Here is a 16,192-nt window from a genome sequence, read left to right as displayed (position 1 = left end):
GATTGAGGAGTGACAGGTTGGGATGTTTCAGCAGTGGTGAGCTCCGCCCAGTTATTGGAATAATGTCCAGCCCTAAAGGGGCGGAGGCATGGGCGGAGCGGACCTCTCACTTGTTGGGTGAGTGGCAGTGCTTGGCTGAGGAAAAGCGACAGGGGCGGGTTGAAAGTTTGAGTAGGCGGGCTGGTGACTTTGTTAGAACTGTCAGGCGCAATTACCTCGAAGTGACCGCTGCCAGTTCTGGGAAAGTGTGGGAAAATGCGTGTGGTTCGACTGGAAGTCAAATGCCGCAGCTGGGGGGCTTATCATATCCGTGGCAGGAGATTGGTGGGAAGTTTTTAGGGTATCCCTTTTTGCCTAGGGGGGCAGATAAATTGCTTGTGGTGCCAAGGGGATCAGTTGTTCCGTTGATTCGAGAGGTGTCGGGAAACTTAGAGGAGGCCCAGTGGGGGAACGGCTTGGGGTCTCTGGGGGAGCACGTTCCCAGCAATGTACCAACGAACTCCAGAAAGGAGCAGACCCTATTCCTGAAGGCTTAGAGGGGCCATGCGCACAGGTGTTGTTACGGATGGATGTAAGTCAAGTTAAAGCCATCCTCGGCACCGGGGCGCCGGTGAAGTTGCTGTAGAGTTTGTTTCATAACCGTTATTGGAAGCATTTACCCTTGACAACATTGAGGACAATGGAGATTCGGGGTACCAGTGCCGGTGATTATCCAGACAACGGTTGTTGGTCAGTGAAAATGGAGTTCTTAGAGGCAAATGTGGAGGAGACTGAGGTTCATGAATCGTTAATGCTGATGTGTCCGGACCCTGTTGAGACGGGCAGCGTTTCTCTTCAAGAGAGAACCAAAATCCTGCTGGTGCGCTTGGGAGCCTGCCCGGAGGAGGCGGGTGAGCGCTGTTTGGAGGCATTGTCGATGCACCCAGGGTTTCGAGCAGCTTGTGCGGACATGTGTAGCAGCATTGGGCTGATACCGAATTCAAACAAGAGCCAGTGGTGGTACGGCCTGGAGGAAGTATCTGAGGGTGAGACCCTCTTCGTGGACGCTGCGAAATACCACAAGGGAGGGGAGTTGACTGCTGAAGACACCTCGGAGAGAGAGAGGTTGCGGCGACTGGCCCCTACAGCCGTGGAAGATGTAGGCAGCGTGTGTATGGATTATATTGCGTTGAAGAGGCGCACTGTCAGTGACCAGAATATGGCCCTGAGGGCCAGAGAGGCGATGGCCTGTCTGAGTGGTGTGAAGTGGTTTAAGGTGCTGGATCTGAGGAGTGGATGTTGCCAGATCCCGATGAGTGGGGCCAACAAGGAGAAGACGGCCGTTATAAATTCCCTAGGAGTCTTCGGGTCCGAAAAGATGCCACAGGGCATATCTGGAGCCCTTGCAACCTTCCTGCGGGGCAGGTGGAAGACCATAGGGGATGTGGAGGCATTTGGAGTTTTGGTGTATGTGGATGATCTCTTGGTATTTGGATTTGCCTCAGGAGAATATGAAGTGAGGTCGTTGCAGGAGCAGCTGAGAACTACCGAGTTAAAGTGTTTTCGGGACACGTGCCAGGGCTGGCGAAGGTCGCAGCTCGTGAGAGACTGTCTCTACGGAATCAAGTTTGAAATGAAGACGGAGAGACTGGAGAAAGTGATCTGGAACCATTCAGAAGAGTTACAAGTTGGAGAGAATGAAGAAAGTTGTCTGACTGAGGGTAATAGCAAACTGAGAACCCGGAGAGGGGAGTTTGCAGAGGTGAAGAAATTACAGATGAATCTCAGAAGAGAGAAGCGGAAGCTTGAAGGGAACCTGAAGATGACCATCGACAGTTCAAATGAAGTGCAAAACCTGAAAGTTGATCTGGAAGAAGTCATGAGGAAGAAAAAGCTGGAGAGAAGTGCAGTGAATACTGAACAGGAGGCTGAAGAGACTGCGGGAGCAGTGCAGGCCACGTGTTTCCGTTTGGAGAAGATCAAACAGCAGCTACCGATCACAGGAATGAGGAAGAATACAGATTCGATGGCTGATGTGCTGGATGTGTGGTACATGCTGCCTTTTGCTGACTTTCCCTCGATTGAGGAAGAGACCTTTGGCCCTTCTCCCATTGAGTCAGGTGTAGCGGGGAGGGTTAGCTGTGTGCAGTGTGGGGCATGAGTGAGAGGTTGAGAGAGGAGTTGGTAGTGGGCCCAAGGTATCCCCAGTTGTGTCCGAGCCTGAAGGGTTTAGGTGAGGGGGTACGGAGGCCTCAGAAGGGTTAGGGAACTCCCAGATAGTTGGCCTAAGTAGCGCCTGAGGAACAGGGCGTGAGGGTTACTGTGTGGGGAGGAGATGTCACTGTTTGTGCTTGGGTTACGGTGTGTTGGCAGGAAAGGTGGCGAGTTATTTAGTAGTCATGAGGACATGACTTTTATTTGGTGGAGGAAGTGTGTAAAGGGGGTTTCTTTTTTTTTCTTTGTTACTGTTGGGAAAGGGTTTCCTTTTGTTAACTAGCAGGAATGCTAATTTACTGATAACGAGAATGGTATTCCTTTGTAAACCAAATGGGGATTAATGTTCTTTCTTCTGAGTCTGTAAGCTTTTGTTGACGGGCTTTTGGGCAGATCGGCGCGAGGGGGTCGAGAGAGAGGACGCAATGCTCTAAGCTGGGCGAGGATCGGACCCCAAAGGGGGGTCCGAGGCCGGGAGATTCTCCGAGGAGTGGGGGGGGGGGGGGATGAAGCGAGATGTGCTTGGTTGACCACTCGGAGGGTCCTGAGCTGTTTGGAGAGTCGAGGAGTTCGGAGGGTCCTGAGCTGCGAGTCGAGGAGTTTGGAGGGGATCGAATGGTGGCCAGAAGACTTCAGTAATTGAGCTCCAACGGTTGTGCACAAAGTGGTTTGGACTTTGATAAGTTTGGCGCCTTTTCTTTAATTTTCTCTTCATATATACTGTATCGTTATTAATCACTTAGCTATAGTAACCTTTATAAATTGTACTCATTTAATCGCATATGGTGTGCTGTCTGTTTTTGGGCGAGGCGGGGACATCACACAGCATCCACACCAGCTGATTACCCAGTTTGGCGGGGCCGAAGGCTGCTCCCCCTAGACAAGAACGAGCTGAGCGAGCCTGAGGCGACCCAGGGAGTTACATTGATTTTCATGATTGCACTTTATGCCATTGTAAAGCACTTGAACTACATTGTCTGCATAAAAAGGGATCTATAAATAAGTTATTATTATCTTCTCTTAGCCTCTTATATTGGGACCAAGCACTGAAAACGCTAAGAATTTGAAAGGATTGGGGGCTTCTGGCACAGAGATAAAAATTGTAACGAAAACTATTTTAAACCATTGAAGAAGTAGCCATTGCACAAACTCAAAGAAGAAATAACCTGACATTCTGCAAATTGTGGTAGGGATAGATAACTCATACTTAGATTCTCAACTGAAACTTTTGGCTTACCTCAACAGGAAAGACTAAACTTCAAATGGTTATGCTTTCTAACCTTAAAACACAGCCTTTTCTTAGGTACCTGGCAGAATATCATGCAACGTACAGAGCACGATCTGTATAAACAGTAAGCAAAACAAGCCTTTCATTGGTTCTTTGTACGTGTGACAACAATAAACCAGTACCAACACTGCAAGTCTAACAGTCAAAATTAATAACTTAAAGATTCTTGAAAGGATATCTCTTAACATCTTCTCCACGAACAAATGGAAGTATAAAGAAAAAGAAAAGTAGCATTATATAACAACTTCAATAGAAAAACAGTGCTGGAATACCAAGAGGATGTTCATATTTCTATAAAATTGTCAAATTGATTACCTTAGTTATTGTGTAACAATATTGTGGTAGCTCCATCTGACTGGGCAGAAACCACTTCACTACAATAAAGCAAAAATACAGTACTGTGCAAAAGCCTTAGGCACATATATACAGAGGTGCAAGAACAACAATGTGACCCCTTTGCAATTACCTGGTTTTCTGCATTATTTGCAGTACTCATAAAATGTGGTCTGATCTTCATCCAAGTCACAATAATAGACAAACACAAGCTGCCTAAATTAATAACACACAAAACAGTTCTATGTTTCATCACTACTTAGTACACCATTTAAACATTGACAGGCTAGGTTCCAAAAAGGATGTGAATCTCTGGGGTATTGCCTTCTACAAAAGCTATTTGGAGTCAAGTGTTCCAATCAATGAGATGAGATTGGAGGTGTGGGCTGTAGAGGTGCCCTGCCCTATAAACAAAAAGGCACACAAAGCCAGGTTACTGACAGACCCTGTTCTCCTCTGTTTATTTGCACCATGTCTTGATCAAAACACCTTTCAGAGGACCTTAAAAGAAGAATTGTAGACATGCGTGAAGTTGGAAAAGGCTACAAAAGCATTTCTAAAGATCCGAGTGTTCACCAGTCCACAGTAAGCGAAACTGTCTACAAATGGAGGAAATTCAGTACTGTTACTACTCTTCCTAGAAGTGGGTATCCTGCAAAGATCACACCAAAGAGCACAATGTACAATGCTGCAGGAGGTGAAAAACAGCCCAAGGGTAACAGCAAAAGACTTGCAGAAATCTCTAGAATTTGTTAAAGTTCCTTCCTGTTCATGTGTCCACTATAAGAAAAACACTGAACAAGAATGGTGTTCACGGAAGGACACCACGGAGGAAACCATTGTTCTCCAAAATAGAACATTACTTTACACCTCAAGTCTGCAAAAGACTGCCTGGGTATTCCACAATGCTTCTGGGACAATGTTCTGTGGACAGATCAGACAGAAGTTGAACTTTTTCACAAAAATGCACACCACTAGGTCTGGAGGAAAAAGGGGCACTGCACACCAACAAAACCTCATCCCAACTATGAAGCATGGTGGAAGGAGCATTATGCTTTGGGGCTGCTTTTCTGCCTCAGGACCTGTGGACAGCTTTCAATCATTGAGGGAACAATTACTTCAAAATTGTATCAAGAAGTTTTACAGAAGAACGACAGAGTAGTGGGCCGTCACCTGAAGCTTAATAAAAGTTGGGTGATGCAACAAGACAATGATCCAAATGCAAGAGTAAATCAAGAACAGAATGGTTTTAAAAGAAAATTTGTGTTTTACAATAGCCAAGTCAGAGTCCAGACGTTAACCCAATTGAGATGCTGTGGCATGACCTGAAGGCGGCTGTTGATGCAAGGTATCCCAGAAATATTGATGAACTGAACCAATTTTGTATGGAGAAATGGTCCAAATTTCCACCTCACCATTGTGCAAGTTTGTTCAACAGCTACAGGAAATGTTTGGTAGAGGTTATTGCTGCTAAAGGAGGTTCTACCAGTTATTAAATACAAGGGTTCACATACTTTTTCCAGCCCTGAACTATGAATGATTAAACGATGTGTTCAATAAACATGAAAAGTACAACTGTTTGTTATTAGTTTAGGCAGATTGGGTTTGTCTATCATTGTAACTCAGACCAGAAAACCAGGTAATTGCAACGGGCTCACAAACTTTTCTTGCAACTGTAGCTCAGGGGCCTAAAACTTTTGCACAGTACTGTATTTGTCAACACGAAGCAGATGCTGAGTTTGTAAATCTAACGGGAGCAAAGGATTCTAGGAATGGCAAGGTGGAGTGCCATGGAGAGATATGGGACAAGTAGCAGAGGAGTGCCAAGGGTGCAGCTAGGTGCAGGTGCACACCTAGCCCAGAGATACCAGCTGAGGTCACTCTCACTGTCAGTTCATATCAGAATCAGGTTTATCATCACTCGTATGTCATGAGATTTTTTTTGCAGCAACAGTACACTGAAGTTACCACGGTACCATGCAAAAGCCTTAGGCACCCCAGGTATATATACAGTACTATACAGGAGCAGAAATAGTCCATTAGGTCCATTGAATCTGCTCCGCCATTTCATCATAGCTGCTCCATTTCTTCTCAGTTCCTATGTCCCACCTTCTCTCCACATCCCTTCCTGCCCTGAATAGTCAAGAATCTATCAAGCTCTGCCTTAAATACACCCAATGACTTGGCCTCCACAGCCTCCTGTGGCAATAAATTCCACAGATTCACCACTCTCTGGTTAAAGAAATTCCTTCTAAAGGATGCCCCTCTAGTATAAGGCTATGCTCTCTGGCCCTTGACTTGCTACTATAAGAATCATCCTCTCCACATCCATTCTATCGAAGCCTTTCAACACTTGACAGGCGTCAATGAGATCCACCCTCATTCTTCTGAATTCTTGGGATTACAGGCCTAGCCATCAATCAGTCCTTATATGGTAACCATTCCATTCCTGGAATCATTCTTGTGAACCTCCTCTGAACCCTCTCCAATATCAGCACGTCTTTTCTTCGATAAGGGGCCCAAAACTGCTCACAATACTCCAAGTGAGCCCTCACCAGTGCTTTATAAAGCCTCAACGTTACATCATTGCTTTTTATATTCTAGTCCTCTACAAATGAATGCTAAAATTGTATTTGCCTTCTTCACCACCGACTCAACCTACGAATTAACCTTTACGGAATCCTGCATGAAGATTCCCAAGACCCTTTGAATCTCAGATTTTTGAAATTTCTCTCCATTTAGAAAATAATCTACACTTTTATTCCTTCTACCAAAGTGCATGACCAGACACTTCCCGATACTATATTCCATCTGCCACTTCTTTGTCCATTCTCTTACTCTATCCAAGCCCTTCCGCAGACTCCCTGCTTCCTCAACATTACCTACCCTCCATCTATCTTGTTACTGTTTGCAATCTTGGCCAAAAAAGCCATCATTTCTGTCATCCAAATCATTGACATATAACGCAAAAAGCAGACCCAGCACAGATCCTTAACTACCGACAGCGAACCAGAAAAGACTCCCTTTATTTCCACACTTCATTTCCTACCATTCAGCCAATGCTAGTAACACCATGGGCTCTTAACTTGCTGTGCAGTCTCATGTGCGGCACCTTGTCAAATGCCTTCTGAAAATCCAAGTACACAACGTCACCTATTCTCCCTTGTCTACCCTGCTTGTTATATCTTCAAATAATTCCAACAGATTTGTCAGGCAAGATTTTTCCTTAAGGAAACCATGCTTACTACAGCCTATATTATCATTTTCCTGCAGGTACCCAGAAACCACACATTTAACAATCAGCCCAACATCTTCCCAACCACTGAGAGACTCAATAGCCTATAATTTTCTTTCTTCCTGCCTCTCTCCCTTGTTGAAGAGTGGAGTGAAATTTGTAATTTTCCAGTTCTCCAGAACCATGCCAGAATCTATTGATTCTTGAAAGATCATTACTAATAACTCCACAATCTCTTCAGTCACCTCTTTCAGAACCCCAGGGTTGTAGACCATCTGGTCTAGGTGATTTATCTCATGTATATATACAGTGGGTTCCTTTTAATTGGAACAGGTTGGGGCCAGTACATTTTGGCCAAATTAAGCAGCTGCCCAGTTAGCCAAAGTTTCATGGAAATACTTGGGTAGAAAAGAATCAAAGTGAGTTAACAAATTATGTATTCAAATGAAATACAGAACAAATTGGAAGACTACCAATATCATTACAGTCCTATAAAACTGTATATTATATCTTAATAGTTATCAACAGAGGAATTCATCCAGTGTACACTGCCATGCTTTGTTGACTGATTGTAAATGAATAAAAATCAGTGTAGACAGCGTAACTGTCTTTATACAATACTTTAAACAAATGCAACTTCCAAATCTTCATTTCCACTGTAACATTCAAACTCATTAGGCAGCAACACACACAAAGTGCTGGTGGAACACAGCAGGCCAGGCAGCATCTATAGGGAGAAGCGCTGTCGACGTTTCGTGCCGAGACCCTTCATCAGGACTCATTAGTTTCTATCTTGCTGAAGTAGTGAAATTTTTTCATTTTCAATCCCAGCTGTTTCTGGCATCTCTAAGCCTCAATCCTTGAAACCACAGTGAGCAAAACTTCTGAACTGTCTTACTTCTTACTTCTTGCCAACTATCAACGAAAAAAATAATTGCTTTTTAAATATAAACATACACAACTGATATTTTAAAACTGTTCACTTAGTGTTGTGTCTAATACCCACACAAGTGTACATAAATGAGCTAGTTAGAAATTGTTCAGCAACAGTCTCCTGTCCCAAATAAGCGACAGTGTCCCAAATAAACAGAGTGAAGCCCAGCTACTTTCTCCATTTGGTTTTGTTCTTTAGGAGTTGTCCTAAATAAGCCCTGATTAACCGATGGTCCAATTAACTGGATTCCACTGTATTTGGTAAACAAGCATCTCTGCATTTATTTGTTAAACCATATACAGAAGTAACATACACTCCTTTGTGAGGTACTGAACTTGGGTATTAGGTTAAAGATCACAAGTAAAATGAAAAGTCTACACCACTTGTTAGATGAGCAAAGACAACCTTCTTGACCTTTGTTGAGAGTCCTAAACATGGCATTGCAGAATGGCCAGGAAGAACACAAATTCTGCGGATATGCAGTTGAACAACAATACTATAAACATCATAGGAACACAAACACATGCGCTTAGGAATTAATTGCTACTATCTTTCAAAAGAAAATTATTAGAAAAACAGCCCTAATGAACTGAGTTGCACTCGGGCTAATAGCCACACTGTGAAATTTACTTATATCCATCACTAAATGCACGACTTATGTAGCACTTGAACACTCTGAAATATCTGCTGTACACATCCATCCATGTATGCTGGGTCCAGATACAGATAGCTGAATTCCAGAGATACAATCTTCCACATCAAAGCAGTATTTCAGCTAGAATTGCATCAAAAAAATCCGTTAAAAGGGTAAAATAGAAAAACACCACACCTGATTGAGTTAGTACTTTCACCAACTTTTTTTCCACAAGTGTCCTTCCTACTCACTGCATCATGACCTACCCACCATCTTCATGAATAGGAGGGACTGCTGATGGGTGCATAAAGCCTGATTTACACTTCTGCGCAGGCTCTATGCCTTAGCCTGCACAAGTGGCCTGTGCCATTGTGAGCATTTATACTTGTGCACTGGTCTGTCTGCGTCGCTCTGCAATTCACTGCCAAAACACTAGTTGGCAGTGGGGTTTCTATGCCACTGTGTTGAGTTTCTTGGTGTACTTCAAAAAATGGCGACTGAAACTGAGCACAGAAACTGCCGACACAGTTCACAAAGTTCCATAGTCACCAAAAATCAGCTGCAATAGTTTCCCATTGGGCAACTGAATGGCAGGGAAGGAACTCTTGGCTGCAATGATTTCCATAAAGCTTCACAGACCTCCGAAATTATGGAGGACACTGTGCTTGAATCCAGTTTGCAGCTAGCTGCTACAGCCTGTTGACTTTCACCTGAAGCTCAATCTCGAAATGCACAGGAGGAAATGCGATGCTGCCAAGCGGACCAAACACAGTTGTTGTGGTCTGCGGCGTTGCGGCGCGTAGTTACATTTTTGGGGAGGTGCGTGTCAGGCTACGGCATAGGGTATGCGGCTACGCTGTACCTACGGTGTAGATTCGACGCAGAAGTATAAATTGACCTTAACACACAATGCTATTCACAACCCCTCAGACCGCAAAACCACAACATTCAGGAATGAGCTAAGAAAGATTAACCCTTCAAGTGACCATCTCATCAAAGAGAGTTTTACCACCCATGTTTGAATGACATTACTGCTGCTAAGATTCCATCATCAATTTTGTGGAACTCTCAAATTACTGGAAGCATACAGAAGTTGAACCACATAAATACTGTAATTTAAAAGACAGTCAGAGGCTAGATTTCTGGCAGAGGGCACCACAACAGTTGTGTGTATATCTACAAAATGCATTACAGTGTCCTCTATTGTTTAGAAGTACAAGGATAACAGTCATATGAGAACACAAGAAATTCTTCAAGTGCTGGAAATCCAGAGTAACACACACAAAATGCTGGAGGATCTCAGCACATCAGGCAGCATCCAGAGAGAGGAATACAGAGTCAATGTTTTGGACCAACCCCTTTCATTGGGACATATGGGATCACAACTAACAAAAAAATGCAACTGCTGGAAACCTGAAATAAAAATAAAAAGACCAAGGATTCAGCAGGTTAAACAGATGCTGCCTGATCTGGTGAGAGTTCCAAGCAGTTTTTATTTTACTACCACTGCAAAGTTCTCCACCAGGCTCTAGAAGCCTGGCTAAGAAATGCTCACTGTTCCTTATTTGGCAGAACATTTAAAATCCTGCTCAACATTTATGAAGCTACAACAATTTGATGATACACACAATCATATTAACAGCAAATGGGACAACAATGCTGGCTCAGGTACAAGCAACAATAAACAAAGAACTGTATACAAAGAAAAACTACTTTCTTTTTTGTTTTCACTTCTAGCCATTAACTATGGCTTTAGCTCTAAAATGTGTTTTTTGGCTCCTTTCACTATTTGGCAAATCTGTCAACTGCTTATTAAGAAATTTCAATCAAGTATCAACTTCATTTCTTTCAGATTTTTGCAGTGTAATCCACTGAAAGTGCTAAGAACATTTTTAAGTAATGTTGCTCAAGGGGGAAGGATTTCCAGGGTGACCATTACAGAAGTCCTATTATCATTCTCATCATCACAGGAGACAAGCTGCATGAGTACACATCTCCTGTCTTCTTTTATCAAGGATAATAGATTTTTTAAATTACTTGCAAAGTACTTTGAAATTATTTACAAAAGTGTTTGACAAATGCTTGCTGTAAAACTGGTATGCATGTGTGAGTTGAGACTATGGAACTCTATTGCACAATGGCTCACCATGAGTTATCCACTTTGATTCAATTATTGCACCTTTGCCAAAAAATATAAATGAGTGACAGTCTCTTCAATGGCTTTTCTAAACATTTTGATGATATCTGTACTGCCCTAAAAGGTGAGACTGGATTTTCTTTTTTTTTCATTTAACTTAAGACTTGCTCAACTAGACATTAATTTGTCCAGTAAAACCTTCTTTTGCCTTTACATGAAAATGCTAACATTATACTCCACTTCTCACTAAAAGGCATTAACCAGTTAAATCACTGACAATTTGAGTAACAACAGGAGGTGGGAGGAGGGTTGAGGGAAGAATGGAATGGGGAGCTAAGATCACAGCTGGCTGGCCATGTCTCACCTCATCAGATGGTCAGACACTAGTCTATGCAAATCACTCACTGTCAACAAAATAACTTCAGCTACGTTAGTTACAGGATATTAACATCACTCCTACCACATCACCAAACCAGAAACCACGTATACACATTCCACACTTTTCCTTGTGCATACCAAAATAGCCACGGCATGGACAAATATATAATGCCTTTGTGAAATCCACTGCTAATCACAAATCAGTCCCTCAAATTATTGCATAATCTGCAAATTGAATTTTCAAGGAGTAGCTTCAACACCAAACATTTCATACAAAACTTTAATGAGTTTCTTTTCTCTTCAATTTTTTTTAAACATTGCAATATAACCAACACTTAAGATTCATACTCTTCGATGTGTCCAGTAAATTGTGAATGGGTGTACAAGAAATTATCTATCAGCAAATGATATCAAAAAGCTCCACAAATGAATGCTGTCTGAAAAGTTAGCAGCATTATTAATATATAGTTCAGGTCCAGAAAAACTTGTCAATCCCAATCATACTACTCAATACTTACATAAAGTAACTAACTGTTAAACCCCAAGCTACAGAAATAAATATTAAAATCAAGATGACAAAGAAAATTGTCAGTTTATGACTGCACAAATTATCATTGTAATATTTTTAATCCTAATTAGTCTATATCTTTATTTTGAAGTTTCCCCACTACCAGATTATAAGCTTATAAGTATGTGGGAAACGTATAGTAATGCACAAGGCATTAAATTGTGAACATCAGCCTAGAAAGATTTGCATATAAGAAATATGAAAACCAATTAGTACCGGACTTGGAACCATTATATGTCTTGAAAAACAATACACCAGAATTTACTGCAATAAGAACTGAGGCGAATAGCTCTCACTATTATGTATAAATCAGACAGTACTTCAGGTGAGCAACGAAAAGCACTAAAATTTGTTTTTTTTTAGTCTTCATAACTGCAAGAGAATTTAATTTTGGAATATGAATTTTTAGTTCAGACATGATAATTTATAAAGTAAATCTCCAATTTTCCCACTTTATACTTGCCCACTAAAGCCTACTTTTGTCCAAATACTATTTTGGCTAGATGCTAAGTTTTAATTATTAACAATTGACCTCATTGCCACAAGAAAGCAAGAGAGGGCTTCCATTCTTTCTGAGTTTATGAGCATTGGAGATTTACATTTTCAAAAAATCCAAAAATAGTCCCTTTTCACGGTCTCTTTCCCTTGATAAATGAAAGAGCAAACAAATATCTATCAAATGGCAATTTGTACATTAAATTTTGGGTCAATCATCTGTTTTAATATTGTTAGATACGACAGACATTGACCAGGACACCAAGGAAAAGTGCATAGTTACTATCTGGATGGCATTATTGGATGTGTTGCATCCACTGGGAAAAAAAGGACAGATGAGATTTGGTTTAACATCTCATCCAAAAGCTGCCTTTCTTAGTGTTCATCATCCATCATTGCTGCACTGGATTAAGACTGAAGTGGGCTGCAAACCTTCTGAATTGAGTTGAAAGTAATCACCCACAATTTACGCTATTGCGCAGGATACATAAAACACTATGTCAAAACAAACACTGAAGCAGGATTATTCAGTTCATCTTAGTACAAATCTTCAATAAATAAGTGATGAAATGGGCAAGAGGAAAATTGCTAAGAGCTACTGTCATTCCAGTTTAAACAATATACTAGTTTTTCATGCATCTCATATACCTCTTTAATCTTCTCTTGCTTTTCTCTGGTATCTGGATCACCAGGGTCTCCATTATTGATTCCCACCAGTTTTGGAATAGCTACTTGTGGTAATTGCTTGCCTTCTCTTTTCTTCGCATCCTGTGCCACTCGATTTTTCGCTGTCTGAATCTCAGCACGGATTTGATCTTTGGATTTTTTCAGTTTCTCCTTTGCCTCTTCTAGAGCCCTCTCGTGATCTGCCCTGATCATTTTCCGCAGTTGTTCCTCTTCCTCCCTAGGGAATGGATGAAGACTTCAATTTTTCAATAACAGACCTCTCCATACCAGTGACTTAGTTTAAAATCACCATTTCAGAATCTAAATGTTACAAGCCTAAGAATTATATTAACTTGCTTAGTTGAGAAAATGCAGTATCAGAATATCAAAATTTATTTTTCCAAGTTAAGAGTTCATTTAGATAATAGATATAGTTGCAACAGTCCAGGCCAACATTCAAATCTCAAGTCTCTCATGTTTAGCCGTGCAGATATTTGCCACATTATACACAAGAAGACAACCCCACTAAGTATGACCTCAAGAAAGACAAGTCTTTATTAATAAGATTTTCAGGTATGCAGCATTCCAAAAATGCTTACACAAATACATCCTCAACATATTGGTCTAAAATTGACACAAGCTACCTTGTGAACTTCCAATTGCAGTACTTGATATAGCATTAATGTTGGAAAATATATCTTTCAGTGAAGAAAGATGTACAAAACCATAGTTTCCAATGCTCTGGACAAATGGGCAAGCAGAAGCACAGGATTTAAACAGAAAATTTCAAAGTATGTAATGTGAGCAACTAACAGGTAACCAGAAACTGATCAAAGGTATCAGAGATGGAAAGATATTGAGGGTAATTTCTGAGGGCCCAGGGATTTAAAATTCACAACCCAAATTTTAAAGAACCCGAGAACTCAATCATTTCAGGACAACAAAAAGCAGACCCCAGACAAGCTACAAGCACAGAAAAGCACAAGTATCTTTTTAACTCAATATAGAATTTTTCAGCTTCAGGTAACTGATTTTCCCTGTACTAGGATTAGCCATTTCTGCTGCAAATCAGCATTAGTGATATTGACTTCGTTTTGACTCACACTCTCATGCTGAATATTTCTAGCCTTTTAACATTCCAGCAGCTGCACTTTTTTTCTCTGATCTTTCTGATATTAGAATAATTACCTTTAAAAAGATTTTAATAAGAAATAGACTGAGAAAGGGCTTGAGATGGAAATAAGCAGTGACTGAAGTGGATACATAGTCAGTAGTTTAGACTAAAACTAAAGACTGCAAACTCAATCAATAATATGTTGAAAGTTTAAACAACTGAAACATGGTAATAATATAGATTTTATTCAGTTACAAATTTTTTTATTCCTCCAATTAATCAGAATACCAAGGGATTTCCTTGATTTCAAAAGTTGCTGCACACAAGTCTCAACCAATCATTAATTTTCAGAATACAACTCTTGGCTTCACAAGAGATAGATCATGAAAGTACAGTGGGCCATCGATTAATCGGGGCAGCCACTTATTTGGGACAACTCAAAGAACAAAAATTAATCGAGAAAATAGCCATGATACTCTTCATTGGTTTGAGACATTGTGCTGCTTAACTGGGACATGAACCTGTCGGCAAACAATTTCTAACTAGCATTAATCGCATGCACTTGTATAACCATTATGCACCACACTGTGTTCAGAGGGAACAGTTCTGTGCCTACCTAATGTGTTTATTTTCAGAAAATGCAGTGATTTCTGCCACTGGTAATTGTCAAAAAAAAAGCTGCAAGACAATTCATAACTGCGTTGTTCACTGTATCATGTTTGGAGATAATAGAAATAGCTGGAAGCGAAACTGAAATGACTTCACTATTTCAACAAACTTGAAACTATGATGAATTTGAAAGCAATGACAATCATCTTAAATGTTTCAATCAAAATGAACTTTGAGGATGCAACTGTCAATAGCTTTGCACATATGCAGTTCATTATGTGAACTAAGTGCCTGCACTGATTTTCTTCATTTACAATCATAAGAACACCGCAGTGTAAACTGGATGAACTCCTACATCAATAACTATTAGGAACAAGTGGCTTTATAGTACTGTGGTAGAATTGGTACTGTTCTAATTTGTTCTGTATTTCATTTAAATACACAAGTTCTTACTCAGCTAAATTTCTTTCTTATACCTTTTTAACTATTTCCAAGAAGCTATGACTAATTGGGGCAGCCGCATAATTGAGAGAAAGTGGTCCTGTTGTGCCCCAATTATCCAGAATCCACTGCAACTTCCTTTTTGAAAACTTGCAATACTCATAAGCATAATCCGGAAAAAAAGAGTTGAGTAAGATCTGTCTGCCAAAAATTAATTTAATAACATGCTCAAATCTAACAGTCAAGGCAAAGAGAAATATTAGGCAACAGATGGCAGGAGCATAGGGCAAGCACCTCATGGAATAAAAACATCAAAAAAAAACATGTCCAACTACTGTCGGTAACTTTAATACCCAAAAAGGATCTTCAATGTTCTAGTTCAGATATAATTTCCAGAACCATAGCACGCCATCAGAAAATTCAGGCATTATTAAGTAAATCACATCTACCATAGTTTATTAAATTAGTCAGATAGCTTTCTGAACCACATAAATGCAACAATTTAGCTCACTATAATGAGCACACAAAAGAGACAAACTCAAACGTGCTTTGGGTCAAAACCTTCAAGGAAAGGATGTTAATAAAAAGGATCTCTTTTCTCAGTTTTAACACAAATACTCATTTAAAAGAAAACTCCAAAGGACTATGTAGAATATTATTAATCCCTTTATCAATGGTAGGGGAGTGGAATAATGTTTTAATGTCCACTGATAAAACAATTAAGTCAGCAGTTGATGACAAATACTAATTTACATTTTCATTCACATTGTTCTAATTCTGCATGTTTCTAAACTTGAACAGACTCCTAAAAATTGCATTGATTTGTCTCATGCATGGTTCAGTGGCATAATAGTGATGAAAAAGACTAGAAAAATGTGCAGGAAAAAAAGCAAAAGTTTTTAGTATAACAAAAATGCTATATTAAGTTTAGTAAAACATTGAATGAATGTCTGAGGGTAAAATGACCATTTAACTCTTTCTGAACCCTTAGCATGTGGGGTCTGTATGTCTGTTAGTGAGTAATGTTTGCAAATAGCAGCTAGATTCTGGACTCTGTTATTGCATTCAGTCTCATCGCTTATATGTAATAAGAATGTTCTTTTGTAAGAACAAAGGAACATTATGTGCTTCCAGATAATGGGGAGTAACCATTACAGTGTCTAATTG

At 40.5% G+C, this 16,192-nt stretch overlaps 1 protein-coding gene across 2 annotated transcripts in view; it reads right to left on the bottom strand.

Annotated features, from left to right (window-relative positions):
* Nucleotides 1–16,192, bottom strand: part of man1a2 (mannosidase, alpha, class 1A, member 2) — a 157,410-nt gene that overhangs the window by 115,505 nt on the left and 25,713 nt on the right. The window contains exon 2 of one of the 2 annotated variants that reach the window (XM_059968368.1): nt 12,844–13,099. The exons of the other annotated variant lie outside the window; for it this stretch is intronic. Within the exon in view, the coding sequence (XP_059824351.1) occupies nt 12,844–13,099 (256 nt within the window). The remainder of the gene's footprint in view (nt 1–12,843; nt 13,100–16,192) is intronic. 2 annotated transcript variants of the gene reach the window in all.

The sequence above is a fragment of the Hypanus sabinus genome, chromosome 4 (genome assembly GCF_030144855.1).
Source record: "Hypanus sabinus isolate sHypSab1 chromosome 4, sHypSab1.hap1, whole genome shotgun sequence".
NCBI classification, from domain to species: domain Eukaryota; kingdom Metazoa; phylum Chordata; class Chondrichthyes; order Myliobatiformes; family Dasyatidae; genus Hypanus; species Hypanus sabinus.
Note: the sequence above shows the minus strand (reverse complement) of the source record. Positions and strands in the feature narration are given on the sequence as shown.